Source organism: Stegostoma tigrinum, chromosome 2 (genome assembly GCF_030684315.1).
Source record: "Stegostoma tigrinum isolate sSteTig4 chromosome 2, sSteTig4.hap1, whole genome shotgun sequence".
Lineage (NCBI taxonomy): Eukaryota > Metazoa > Chordata > Chondrichthyes > Orectolobiformes > Stegostomatidae > Stegostoma > Stegostoma tigrinum.
The window spans coordinates 78,405,677-78,420,990 of record NC_081355.1 but is presented as its reverse complement, the minus strand read 5'-3'; the positions used below and the strand labels follow the sequence as shown (position 1 = coordinate 78,420,990).

Sequence of the window (15,314 nt, the reverse complement as noted above, 5' to 3'; positions counted from 1 at the left end):
TCTGCAACAACCTTGCAGCCTTAATAAATTACTCTTATTTAAGTAATTTCTTTTTAAATGCAGCCGGATTGTGTCAGCAATACATTTTTCAATGCATCTTCAAGATATACATGACAATAAATAAATCATCATCATAAATCATCAACCTGCAGGGTTATAACATTTTCAGAACACACTTTATATTAAAGATTGACAAAATCTTTATAAGGCGATTGTTATTGTCTGGAATGTGATAATTTCTGTAAAATGAGAGTGCCAACATTAAATACGATTACGTTAGTAATACCTAGCAAGCTAGTTTTAAATCTTATGTATTTCACAAATATTTTATTGCCAGCAATCAAATATTCTTAAAATCAAGTTTTTAAAATGCTGAGGCATAATAGCTACAAATGTGATACACGATATGGTGGAATTAAGCTGCTTGTGGGTTGAAATTGGGCTGCCTGAGAAATACATGAGCATTTAGGCGGCATGATAGTCCATATTAAAATGACAAGCTATTGTGTAGAAGAACAAATGAGTTGGTACCTTTGTTAAGAAAACAAAGACATTTCATATGAACATATGAAGATGCTGCAAATGATCTGTAACAAAAATAGTTTCATCTGGCAATAAATTGGTAGAGCAATAAGGCTGTAAGACAATAATGCACCCAGTGGAAACAACACATGTTATTTAATATCAGAAAAATATCTCGTAAATTAGAGTAAACAGAATTTGTGAAACCTTTATTTTCCTATTTTTTCCACATGCAAATGAAAACTATTTTTTTTTAGTCTTGTTTCCATTCTTTGATATCCTTTAACCACCTAACAATTGTAGACAAGCAACTAACTCAGCCAAATTTTTCCATTCTCAGGTGGTGTTCAGGATTCCACTGAATTTTTCTAAGTTCAGCACCACACAATATTCATGTGGTTAAAATAAATAATTCTGAAATGTGGGAATTGGTAGCAATAGAACTCAGATATAAATTACTACTTTTACTATCATTAATCCCCAATACTACTCCTGCTTTAACTGCTTGCACACATTTTTCAGTTTAACTTCTCTGTCAAATGTTAAAATTAGATTAGATCTAAAATATACACTAATATATATCTATGTAATGTAAGTACTGACCAAAATCAAATCCCACATTTAAAATATGGGTAGTGTTGCAATTATTTTACTCAAGGAACAAAAATAGTTTGTGGATTTCTGTCAAAATATTGATTAAAATACTGATTGCATGTGAAACTTTTCAGCAGCAATGGGAGATTTTTCTTCAGCAAATGACTTTATTACTTCAAAGTCAACATACAGTATTGTATTACACAAGGGCAATGTTAACTTTTGCCTCCAAAAGTGGACTTGAGTGATGTTTTCTCATGTTACGTTTGGCCCTGGAGCTGGTAGAGTGCCAGAATTTGCCAAATATCCCATTCTTGATCACTGATCTTGCTTATTTCGACAGAAATTCACTCCTCTTCAGAAAAGTTCACAATTGCAAGTGTTAATTTCTGCATCATGCAAACATTACTGCAGGAACAGTTACACTTGTTCTATATAAAGTCCATTACCTCTACTGACACTTTGGTCTCAGCATTACAGTCATCTGTCACAGAAAGAGAGAACATCTGTGGCTCCTGTAAAGAAACCTTCCATATAAGAAGTCCTGCAGGAGAAAGGTTAGCACCCTTGGGTCCAGCATTAACGTTAAAAACAACAGCGGATCCTTCTGGGTCAGAAGCCAAGAACTGGTACACAAAATTTTCCCCAGTAAAAGTCTGAAGCTTTTCTTGTGAATGTTGAAATATTGGAGGTTGGTTATCTGAAAAATAATTATCATGTTACTTCATATGAAAACAAATAACAGAACAGTCAACAATATGGCACAGAATAGATTTGAACTTTCAAGTGATAGAGCGGACAGAACAGTTTCTGGATCATAGCATTTTGGGGCTGATCAATTTGCAGGCCCTGGTCACATTTCCTCTACCCAAACTATGTGTCTTGAACAGTTATCTACAGCAACTAGTTGACTCTCAATTTACACAATATTGGTCAAGATTTGGTGTGAGACCCAGCAGAAAGACATACCACAGGGAAGAGTGGAGTAAGATAATCTTAGTCGAGTGGAATTAGTGATTTGCATCACATTATTGGCATGCACTTTTTCCTCAGAGCAGAGTAAGTACTATTAATTTTTACAACAATATCTGGCCCAAAAGCTTTAATTTTATATCACATGCAAATAATCAAGGTGTGACTTTCTGCTATAGCACTCAGCATTAAACATCCCTGGCCTATGTTTGGACATTTCACAAAAATTCACAGGATCTGTTACCAGGTTTTCCTGCTGCTGGGCTTCACACAATGAGTAAAGTTCATGTATAGTGTTATAATAATTATACACAAACATATGAACCAGGAATAGCCATTGAGAATTGGTGATCTCCGGTATCATGTAACTATTGTAGAAAGTGGGCAAATTAAGGTTCTGATATATTTAACAAATAGCTATAAATTATGCAATACGGATGAACTTACTTTCATTAACAGACCACTCAAAATTTGATTTTTCTGGTCTGCATAAAAGACAAGGACTAGTTGGATTTGGATCCCCTGCACCATAACAAATCCCATCAATATTGCATGTTTTCTCCTGGGGAAAAAAATTATAATTGAATTTCAAAGACATATATGAAAAAAAAACAAGGCTGCAATAAGCCAATCTGAATAACCGATATGTGAAAAAAAACCATGAATTTGCGTACGTATATTACCGACTGCAACAGATACTCACTTGCTTGAGATACCTCCCACCCGCACTTTTAGCAATAGCTGTGCCATCTACTTTCATCTTCCATAATACCTGCTTCCCTAAATGCATGAGGAAACCAATTCACAACAGGAGAGAAACAGTAAAGACAGGTGATGTGCTGCCTGTCATTTGTCTCCTCATCCCCTATGAGCAGAGGGTCCTGACTCTGACTGCTTTGAGAAGGCCCTGGGCTGGTGTCAGAGCTTGCATTTACTGCCCTGGGCACCCCGAAACAAAGGCTGTCCCACTTATCTGGACTGAGGACTGCTGATGACCACAACAGCTTCTTGGCTTTGTGTCTACCCTAAATGGCTCAGCAAGACAACAGTGATATGAGATAAAAACTGAAAGAACTGTGGCTGCTGTAAATCAGGAACAAAGACAGAAATTGCTGGAAAAGCTCAGCAGGTCTGGCAGCATCTGTGAAGAAAAAAAAAATCAGAGTTAACGCTTCAGGTCTGATGGCTTTCCTCAGAATAGTTCTGAGGAAGGGACACCAGACCCGAAACATTATCCAATTTTTCCTTCACAGATGCTGCCAGATCTGCTGAGCTTTTCCAGCAATTTCATTGCTGAAGAACGATGTAAGCCTGGTATCGCTCCCTGGTGGGGGAAATGTGCAAATAAACAAAGCAAAGGCAAGGCAGGGAAGTTGTGAGCATTCAGTTAGTTTCAGACCAGGTGAGCTCTAAGACAGTCAGTGAAGAGCCCAGAGGTGCAGTCTGGACCGATCCATGAGCTGGGTATCTGGCCCTGTGCATACAGTGTTCTTAACGCAGCATTACAAAGATAATTTCCAATGCAGCAGTGTAAGGTGGGTTAGAGATGTGTCATGTGGGTTCACAGAGGCTGACATATGTCAGATGCCAACACCATTGGATATGTGTCATGTGGTTGGTGCCCATGAACCATCCTCAAGATGGTTGTGCCTGGTCTCCAACATGGAGGTCTTTTAGAGCAAGTAGCCAGCTGAATCTGCCCGGAATCCACTTGGGTTTCCATGTTGAATTTTCTTAACATTTATTTTGTTTGATGGGTTTGATAAAATTGCAATCAGTGCGGAGATGAGTTGTTAACAAGGTACTTGAGCAATAACTTGATTACGGTTGCCGAGTAAGAATCTTGTCATGCTGCTTATGAAAAGCATAAATGATGTAGGGTTACTGCCACTACATTTAGGTTTAGAGGCAAGGGCTGAATCCCACCTGCTTCAGAAGTGTGCAGTAATAGCTCCAAACAGATTAATTAGAAACTATCTACAAGACGATCTCAATGTTGAGGTGGGTCTTGCAGAACACCTTGTCTGATTTTGTCACATGTATCCCCATAACCCATGTTTCTCTCACAAATTTCTGCCCTATGCCCAATTCCAGGAACCAGGTGATTAAGCAAGTAACTGGAGTGTTGATTTTATTTTTTTTTAAAACTTGCAGAGATATGTTATCTATCATCCATGACAAATAGATATATAATTAGGTGCAGGAGGATGTCCTTCAGCCTCTTGAGTCAGTTCTACCATTCCTCCAATTTCAACAGCTAGTTTCAGACCTTCCTACATTTAGTTACAGTGGATCGCAGTTAATGCCTTCCATGAACAGTTTGACAGCCAATTAGAATGCAATTAACACTGAGGACTGTAAAGCTTGCCTTGCTTCTATAATTATACTGAAGGTATGATCGGTCATTAAGAATGTTCAGAAATGGCCAACTTTTTCATTTGAATACTTTAGAATACTTACAAGCAAGTGAAAAATTCCTAAGTGCTGGTGTTAATTCTGCTCTAACAACAATTAAACTTTATTTGCATGTTTATTAATAGGAGGGTATAATATCTCACATCTGTAATTGCCACGGTTCCCCTTTGGGTGGTGATCTAAGTTGGTAATTTGAATTATTCAGAAGCATTGTCAAGGATTAATTTCTTTGTTGAGATTTAAGAAATATCAAGTTGACTTTTGGATTATTCCATTCCAATTTATATTCATGATTAAATGGTGAACAGATTAGAAAAGAAAACATCTGAACTTGCCTTAACCAGGTATGTTGTAATATGCATATTACTGTAACCTTGTCCTAATCAATATCCTGGGGAGGCATTTTAAACAAAGTGATAACAATCTAAGAAAAGCTCTGCAAATGTAAGCAAAGTGCCAAGAAACTACAAGAGCTTCCTCACAATACAACTTAAACATCTTACGTCTATAGGTTTTAATGTCCCTTCACTCAGCAACCAGTTAACTTGTTAAGGACTACTGTGAATCCTAATCACCGTATATTCAGGATATTAGTTCTGAATGGGGGTCTTGTGAAAAATTACATCCGAACATATACCTGACTCTTTGCTTTTATTTCATATTGCGATGACATCATTTCTGGAAGTTGGATTGTTTTAAAAAGAGAGGCCGATGGATGTGTGCTCCTGCTGTGAGAAGTCATCTTGAAAAGTTATCAAGTTATCATGGAACAGTGAGCTAAGTATAGAATTGCTCAGAATACATTGTGACCGTAGACCCCTGCTATGTTCATGTAAATATGTTTACATTATTGAGTTTAAGACAGAAAGGGTAACCATATTTAAAGGCCTTTAGCTTTGTTTTCAGTTCAGATCTGAAAATATCTAAGTTGAGCTCAGAAGCAAGTTTCTCTTCTAATGAGAAAGAATTTTTTAGCTCAGCTCAATGAATGTCAGTTGGTCCAGCAGAATCCTGTCCTTTGTGAAATGTAGAGGCTAAGAGAACTGCGCGAGATATTTGCAAGTTATCAGAATTGTCAAAGCTTAGGCTCTCTGATTTTTGAACAGTTCATGTCTGTAGACTTGAATATCACCACAATTCACAGGAAAGAACATGGAAGTAGTTAGTTAAGAGTAAACTGAAGAGTTGAGGTAGGACTGTAATTTTGCTGGAACTCAAGTTTTGTAACAGATGGTCTTGGGAAACAGGGCATAAGTCTGTTTTGATATCTGTGTTAGGATCATTTTAATTTCATGTAGCTGGTTTATTTTCTTTCTTTTATATAATAAACCTACATTCTGCTGTTAAAACCATCTACAGCATCATGTGAATATATTTTACATTTTATCCATCATGTTAACCAAAAGCAAAATATGATCTATTAAACCAGGTTTCATTCAGGGTTCTGACTTGTCCAGGAGTACCACTGGCTGGGATCATAACATGTATTTCAGTTAATGTCTCTATCTCTATGTTATTCATCTATGCACTTTGGCTTGTCTATGCACTATTTATCTTAAAACTTCAAATCACAGCCCAATTTTGTATGGAGTCATGACAAGTTAGGGGCAGGATGGTAGCTCAGTGGTTGGCGCTGCTGCTTCGCAGCGCCAGGAGGACCCGGGTTCAATTCCACCCTCGGGCGATTGTCTTGTGTGGAGTTTGCGCATTCTCCCCATGTCTGCGTGGGTTTCCTTCCACAGTCCAAAGATTTGTAGATTAGGGTGGATTAGCCATGTTAAATTGTCCTGCAGTGTCCAGGGATGTGCAGGTTAGGTGGGTTATAAGGGAATGGTTCTAGGTGGGATGTCTGAGGGTCAATGTGGACTTGCTGGGCTGAAGGGTCTGTTTCCACACTGTAGGGCTTCTCCGAAATCAGGATGACTTTAGAATACTGAGCACGATCTGATTCTGGGGTTCAAATGCTCACTGCTATTTTCAGCAATTTTGCCATTCTAATATGAGGTTATAGATGATGACCACACACATTGCTCTCCGGCCCTTGTTGGTTTAATTGCAGGAGGGGTGGCTATTTCAACCACCTTCTCGCCTCAAATTTTCATGGAGCCAAGACTGTGCTATTAATAATATTTCACAGTTTCTTAAGAGTTGGGAATTCCAAAGAAATACTGGTCTTGACTTGAGAAGAAAGAAAAAGAAACAGCAAATTAAGATTCCTACTGAAATATACTGCATCTCCTACTTTCTCATAAAGCTGCAAATCAAATGCATTCACAGTATTAATGGAAAAGCTTTCATTCACTTCACACCTCTTAATCTTGTAAAAGTAAACACGCAGGTAAAGCTTTTCAAAGGAAGCAGAAAGTAAGAGCACAAATAGACCATTCACCCCTTTAAGCCTTCTCTGTCGTATTATTAACACTGATCAACCTACTCAATATCTTACCCCTGCTTTTCCTTTAGCCCCACGTGCTACATACAACTCATTCTTGAAATCAAACAATGTTTTAGACTCGACTGTTTTCACTAGTCGGAAATTCCACAGACCCACCACTTTCTGGGCAAAGACATTTCTCCTCATCTGAGTGCTGAATAGTTTATTCAAATTTATTCCTCTGTAACCCCTGGTTTCCAAACATCTTTCCACAGGTAAGACGACCAAAACTGTACATGATACTTTGGGTGTGGATTCACTAAGGCCTTTGCACCAGGGCAAGTTGCAGGATGACATCCCTACTCCTTATTTGAATCTTCTCTCAATGAAGGCTAACGTACCCCTTTGCCTTATTCACTGCCTGCTAGACCTGCATGCTTACCTTTGGAAAAGAGTGTTAAAGGGCACCCAGCTCTCATTACACATTCTCCTCTCTCAATTTATAGCCAGATAACAATCTGCCTTCCTGTTGTTGCTAACGAATAATCTCACATTACGCTATATCTACCGTGCATCTGTGCACTCAGTCAGCTTGTCCAAATCACATTGAAGAATCTCTGCATCATCCTCACAACTCAACCTCCCTCCCAGCTTTGATCACCTGCAAGGCTTAATATATATTGTCAATAGCTTAGGATCTAGCACTGCTCCTTGCAGTGCCCAATAGTCAGAGCCTGTCCTTTGGAAAATGACCCGTTTCTTCTCAATTCATTTGCAGGATGTGGGCATCACTGGCTAGGCCAGTATTTATGCCCATCCCTAATTGCCCAGAGGACAGTTAAGTGTCAATCACATTGTTGTAGAACAGACTAAGTAAGGATAGAATTTCCTTCCCTCAAGGGTATTAGTGAACCAGATGGGTTTTATCTGACAAACAACAACAGATTCATGGCCATCAGACTCTTAACTCCAGATTTTTATTGAATTCAATATCTACCATCTGCCGTGGTGGGATTTGAACCTGGATCTCTGGGATTACCTGTCCTGTGATAATACCACTAGGCTTTCTCCTTCCCTCTTTGCCTCCTGTCTGCGAACAGTTTTGTATGCATGTCAACACACTACCTCCCAATCCCTCACAGTTTAATTTTACATGCTGCCTTTTTATGTGCGGCTTTATCAAAAGCCTTCTGAAGGCTGAAGTAACTCCATCTTATCAACTCGACATGTTACAGTCTCGAAGAATTTCAGTAGAATATCAAACATGATTTCCCTTTTGTAATTCTATGCTGAATCCATACAATTCTGCCACTGTTTGTTAAACAATTCAGCCATTAATTCATTTCTAATTGACTCTAGTATTTTCCCTAATTCCTGATTTTCTTTCAGCCTCCCTTCTTAAAAACAGGAGTTACATTAGCAAATCCTAACCCTAACCTCTGTTCCGTAGGAATCATCCAGAGTCTGAATCTTGAAAGGTAACTACTAAATCATCCCCTATTCTAGGGCCAGTTCAGGTTATTACAGGATAATATTTATGTCAATCACAAAGCTTAAACTCCCCTCTGCGGCTGCGTACAGATTGTCTGAAGGGAGCAAAATGCATTAGCCATTTGTTGTTCAGCAAAGCATAAAACATTAAGTGAGTGTATCTACAGGATAGATGGCCAGATATCCTTTCAGCTTCATTACAAATACTTGGCTGAGCTCCAAGACAGACATGGTTGCATAGGTGGAGGAGGGGAGGGGGCTTACGAATTCTGTGGTGCATGGGAGCCTTAGGAGAAATAAAGGCAGAGGGAGATATCAGAGTTGAGTCACTGGGACTCTGACAATTGAGGTTGGAAATGTGTCAACATGCAGTAGACAGGTGGATATTCCAGACTGTGATGGGAATTAAAATTATAGGGGCAGACGAAGTGTTAAATCTCACGATGATCAGCAGGATGATGTACTGATTTATGGAGCATTACAATAAGCAATAGAATGCTGTACCTTAACAGAGTGAAGTGCTTGAGCATTGGTCAAGGGAGTGTAAAACAATGATAGGACACCTAGGTTAGCTATTAACAGCAGCTTAATTAGGTTAGTTAAAGCATGTAACATAGAAGTAAGGACTAGCATGATGTAATGGGGTCAACCCGAGGCGAAGGATCGTTGTGGCAGATGTAGTAATAAATAAGAAACTTAGATACAGGCACAAGATGGCTTCTCGGTGCAAATTAGCAACAAAATGGCTTCTAGGCTGCAAACTTTATTAATTCTGCTACAGCTACATAAATCACTAACCCTCAGACTGCTGCAAAGGAAGACAGTAGGCAATGCGCCTTTCAGAATACAGCAGTAACCTGATAAGATAGAGGAGTACTAACCGCTCTAACTGACCTTCAAGTGCAGGTGCAGTGGCTCTCTGCCGTAAGATAAAAAGTGATCTAAGTGTAGTGACATAAATTGTTTACCAGTTAATATGATTGAACTTGTCCCAAAGATTAGGATCATAGTGGAAAAAAACCTTGCAGCAGAAATAGCAGTAGAAACCTCATTATAATAGAGTAAATTAGAGATAAGTTTGAAGCAGAAGAAACCATCGTGGCGAGATAAGAAGTGGACAGTCATTATACTATGAATTAAGCAGAGAAGGGAAAAAATCATAGTGGCGGGAATGGAAAGACAGGACAGGTTGATACCATTGGGTCAAGGTAAGAAAACTCGGACTGACCCGGTTGGACATGCTGATGAGCTTAGCCAGAAGCTGATAACAAAATGGTATAAGAAGTGCAAATCAGAGAGGCTCGGGGGCACTCTAAGAAAATATTTCTAGATTGTCACGGCTTTTGTTTGCAAATAAAAGTTCATCTTCTTGAGGAACTCTCCGTGTCTCCGAGTGATTTTCTACCACAGCTGTCATTCTTGTAGTTTGCCCATCTCCATTTCTGCCTTGAGGCAGCCCCATCTTCACACATTCCTGTCTATCTGAAACTAAAGTATGATGGACAGGGGCATTCTTAACAGGAGAGATTTTCAGAGTGGGAACTTTCCAGACTCTGTCTTTGGATTCTTGTCCACAAATTCTTGAAGGTGGCAGGGCAGGTTAATAAGCTACTTAAGAAGGCAGATGGGACACTTCCTTTTATCAGCTGAGGCATAGATTTTAAGATCAGAGAGGTTATTTGGATCTGTACAGGCCTTTTTTTAGGCCACAGCTTTGTGCAGTCCTGGCCAGAAAGGATATGATTGCACTGGAGGTGATGCAGAGGAGGTTCACCAGGGCATGCCTAGGTTGGAACATTTTAGCCATGAGGAGAGGTGGGATAAGTTGAAGCTGTTTTATTTGAAGCAGAGAAGATTGAGAAGGGAGCTGATTGAGGTGTATAAAATTATGATGGGCATGGACAGGGTGAATAGAACATAGTTATTCCCCTTAGTTGGAGGGGAAATGACGAATGGGTCTAATTTTAAGCTGAAAGACAGGATTTTTAGAGGGGATTTGAAGAAAACAATTTCCATCCAGAAAATGATGGGTGTCTGGAATGCACTACCTGGGAAGGTAGTTGAGACGGGAAACCTTAAATTTAAAAAATACTTGGATGAGCGCTTGAAATGTCATAACATTCAAGGCTATGGGGCTCATGTTGGAAAATGGGATTAGTGTAGATTCAGGGTAGCTTTGGTACAGACTCAGTGGGCCATAGGGCCTCATTTGAATTGTACGATTTTATGATTCTCATTTTCTTCACAAAGATTTGGTCCCATGTCATAATCTTATCAGCATCTTGCATGATATTGCTATTTCTTAGATCCTTTCTTCATAACTAAGAGTCTCTCATCTTTATATTTTCTTAATTGTCATAGTTTACAATTTTATAACTTCACCAAGTGCTGTGACCAAACTAAAAGCAGCACTACAAATATGGCTACAAAACATTATTTTATGCAACAGGTATTCCAAAATACTTAAGTGTTTTTGGAATAGTCCAAAAGGCAGGAAGAGAAAGGTACACCTTACTCTGGAGTTCTGTGTCTAATTTCTTTTGGGCATTATTTGATGGAATGCGGTGGTTCTGCTGAATATTATACTGTTGCACTGGCCTCAAAGGAGTAAACATAATGTACAGAATAGCATTCTCAGTGTGAAATCTGGGGCTTCAGCTGGCTTCTGATGATAACTCGAGGAAGGAGCCTCAGATGTGCTCACAGTCAATAACACTGATGGTGTGATTTTTAAAGCAAAATCACAACAATTGACCTTTCCATCTCCTGATGCCAACTCAGAAATTACTAGATGCATTAAATTCAACTTCACAACATTTCATGGTGGGATTTGAACTCAGAAATAACAAATACCCAGCTGTGTTTGAAAGATTGACAACAGTTAACACAAAGGTTGATCACTACCAGCTCATGTTATAATCAGAATCTTCAACCTCTTACTCTTGTGTAAAATAATATATTTTTTAGGAGTATTGCACAGTTTCTGATCTTACCTTCAAACTGCAGAGTCCATCAGAGTTTGGTTCACACGTTTGACAAGCTCCATCAAAAAGCGTTAAATAGTGAGAATTGCTGTATGTGTAACCATCGTTTGAAATCTATTAGAAAAAACAAAATTATATTTCTGTGGAATACAGACAAAATACGTTATTTCTATATGTAAAAAATTTTATAATTTTACTTTGCAGACTATTCTATTTTCCTTCTGTGTCTACATGTTGTGATCATGAATTTATGGAATTAACTTGGTAGACAATATTTCATCTTTTATTTGTCCAAGAGATGAAGACATTGCTGGTGAAGCTAACCTTTAATGCCCATTCCTAATTGCCCACAAGAGGTGGTGAGTCATTTTCTTAAATACCTCAGCTCATATTGGCAGGCACACAGTGCTGTCAGGAATGGAGCTCCATGAATTTGACCTAGCAACTGAAGGAATGTGAGAGGGTTTCAGGTCAGGACAAAGCGTGGCGTAGCGGAGGCCTTGCAAATGTTGATGCTGTATTGTATCTGCTGTCCTTGCCTTTCTAAGTGGTAGAAGCTGGAGATTTAGAAGGTTCTGTCGAAGATCTCGGAAAGATTTTGCAGTGCATCTTGTAGATGTACATGTTCTTACCACTGTACATTGTTAGTGAAGGGAGTGAATGCTTAAGTCAAACGCAGAGACCTGGGCCTTCAAGTGCACAGATCTTTAATATGTAACAAACATGCATAAAATTATCAAGATTGCTAATACAATGATGGCCCTAAAATCTGGAGTATAAGGATCCATAAGTTATACTGTAGATACATAAAATCCTGTTTACCCACTTGAAGTACCATGAGCAGATATGGGCCTTGGAGAGAGTACAATTTAAGTTTACAAGGCTGATACCTGGACTTCAGGGGTTAAGTTATTTGGAGAGATTATGCAAATTAGGCCTGATTTCTCTAAAGTTCAGAAGGTTAAGGGTTGATCTGAACAAAGTCTTCAAGATAATAACAGGAAAAGACTGAGTATATAAACTATTTCCACTGATTGAGGATTCTAGAACTCGAGGACATAGGCTGAGAATTAGGACCAGATCTTTCAGGCGAGATGGTAGGAAGTACATCGACATGCAAAGGTGGTGGTTTTGGAACTTGTAATAACTCAGGAAGCCCGAATGAAAAGGAACATAATTTATTGTCGTGAGCCAAAACACAGTCACAACCAGCGGTAGACATGGGCTATTCCAAGACCAGAAAGAGAGTTCTGCAGTCCATCACTAGGTCTGTTTTATCTGTAAATATATTTTCTAATCAACCTGTTCAGATATGTTATGATACACCTCTGGATTCTAGGTGGGACTCAACGCCAGGCCTCCTGGCTCAGACGTAGGGACACTACTACTGTACCACAAGAGCCCTTTAGGCATGCTTTATAGTTTTCTTTAATATCAAAAGGCCTGTCACACATAACGAAATGGTTTTCCTCCCCATCACCAACACATTTTTTTTAATTTTTAACTACTAATCGTTACCAGTAAATCATCCATGTTGTCAATTACATATTTACATGCAAAACCCATTATGGGGAATGCAAATCAAAGGTGGCAGGGAGGTAGGGAGACAATGAGGAGGACTAGATCTGCATTTTCATATTGGCGGGCTGAAGGGCCTGTTCCTGTGCTGAATTTTTTTTTAATATATCCTAAAGAGCTCTTACACGCAATTGAATTTTTTTCTCTATCACTAAATCACCGTTTTTTTTTATTTTTTGTCATTAACCACCACCATTAAATCACTGGTGTTGCTAATTGGGTATTTACATGCAAAGCCGGTTACAGGAAACGCAAACCATCAAAGCTGAGGGAATGGGAGGGAGAGTGGGAAGGGACTAATTGAAAATTGAAGTTGGAAGGGGTAGTAAAGCATTGTCTTCCCCATGGTACCCAACTCTCCTCAAAGGCATTGAGAGCATTGGTGGACACCATGTGCTTGGCCTGCTTTATTCTTTTTCCTCTTGCTTTAATTATCTGGATGAGCTCTTATATACAAATGAATGAATGGTTTTCCACCAAATCACTGTGCCTATTTTTCAAAATTTCTAACCACCACCAGTACAGCTAGCTTGATACTTACAAGCAAAGCCTGTTACAGGCATTGCAAACTATCAGATGTGAGTGATGGGTAGAGAGGGCAAGGGGCAGGTCTGCTTTATAAATGATTTGCTTCTTTTAAAATTTGAACCTGTCTTTCTAATCAACTGATTCAGAAATATTATTACACACCTCTGGAGCAGGTGAGACTTGAACCAAGGGACACTACCACTGTGCCACAAGAACCCTCAGGTTTGCTTTACATTTTTTTCTCAAAGTGATTACATTGTTACTATTGGGCCAAACTTAATTCCAGATTTTTAAAAAATGAATACAAATTTCACCATCTGCCATGGTGGGATTCCAGGTCTGGACTCCAGGACGTCAACCTGGGATACCGGGTTACCAGTCCAGTGACTTACGATCATGACAACAGCTCCCCGCTCCCAGAACTGCTTTGTTTTATTTTCTTTTCTCACACTCAGAAGTGCTAGCACATGCAACAGAGTAACCTTCCTATCACCAACATCACCATTACTCTTTGCTTTCATTTTTAAACATGAACCACAACAGACGTGCTTTTTATTCATACACTGAGCTGCTGTCACACACAACTTTCCCACCACCAAATCACCATTACTATTGTTTGTTGATTTTTTTAAAAGAAAAGCTACTATCTACCACTAATTAAGCACCACTGCAGCCATTTACAGGCCTGCAGTATGAAGGACTCAGGTGATGAGCTCCAACCAGCTGTCACCAAGGGAACTTGTACTCACCTGTCTCCATAGGGGTATTAATGAGTGACACTCCATGGGCTTTCAGAAGGCTTTTATCACTAAAGGTAATGGGAGATTTTAATTCTCCCAACATTGATTGGGATTCAGTTAGTATTAGGGGTTTAGATGGAGCAGAATTTCTGAGGAGCATCTGGGAAGGTTTTATAGAGCAGTATGTAAATAGGCCAACTCAGGAAGGGGCCATACTAGACCTGGTGTTAGGGAATGAGCCCAGCCAGGTGGTTGCAGTTTCAGTAGGGGATTACTTTGGAAATAGTGATCACAATTCCACAAGTTTTAGAATACTCATGGGCAAAGACGAGAGTGGTCCTAAAGGAAGAGTGCTGAACTGGGGGAAGGCCAACTATAGCTAAATTCGGCAGGAGCTGGGGAATGTGGATTGGGAACAGCTGTTTGAGGGTAAATCCACATTTGATATCTGGGAAGCTTTTAAAGGGAGGTTGATTAGAGTGCAAGACAGACATGTCCCTGTGAAAATGAGGGATAGAAAGGGCAAGATTAGGGAACCATGGATGGCAGGTGAAGTTGTGAGACTAGCAAAGAAGAAAAAGGAAGCATACATGAGGTCTAGGCAACTGAGAACAGACAAAGCTCTGGAAGAATATCGGGCAAGTAGGACCAATTTGAAACAAGGAATTAAGAGGCCTAAAAGTGGTCATGAAATATCTTTAGCAAACAGGGTTAAGGAAAATCCCAAAGCCTTTTATTCATACAGAAAGAGCAAGAGGGTAACTAGAGAAAGTTGACCCACTCAAGGAAAAGAGGAAGCAAGTTATGCGAGGAGTCAGAGAAAATGAGTGAGATTCTTAATGAGTACTTTGCGTCGGTATTCACTGAGGAGAGGGACAGGACAGATATTGAGGTTAGGGATAGATGTTTGATTACTCAAGATCAAGTCAGCAGAAAGAGGGGAGATGTGTTGGGTATTCTAAAAGGCATTAGGGTGGACAAGTCCCCAGGTCTGGATGGGATCTATCCCAGGTTACTGAGGGAAGCAAGAGAGGAAATAGCTGGGGCCTTAATAGATGCCTTTGCAGCATCGTTGAGCACAGATGAGGTCCTGGAGGATGGGAGAATTGCTAATGT

General features: G+C 39.4%; 1 protein-coding gene across 5 annotated transcripts in view; it reads right to left on the bottom strand.

Annotated features, from left to right (window-relative positions):
• The window catches only part of vwde (von Willebrand factor D and EGF domains), a 221,177-nt gene that overhangs the window by 57,349 nt on the left and 148,514 nt on the right, over nucleotides 1-15,314 (bottom strand). For all 5 annotated transcript variants that reach the window (XM_048562926.2, XM_048562945.2, XM_059654906.1 and 2 more), the window contains 3 exons: nucleotides 11,362-11,466; nucleotides 2,536-2,650; nucleotides 1,566-1,816 (listed from right to left, as the gene is read on the bottom strand). In XM_048562926.2, the coding sequence (XP_048418883.2) occupies nucleotides 1,566-1,816; nucleotides 2,536-2,650; nucleotides 11,362-11,466 (471 nt within the window). The remainder of the gene's footprint in view (nucleotides 1-1,565; nucleotides 1,817-2,535; nucleotides 2,651-11,361; nucleotides 11,467-15,314) is intronic.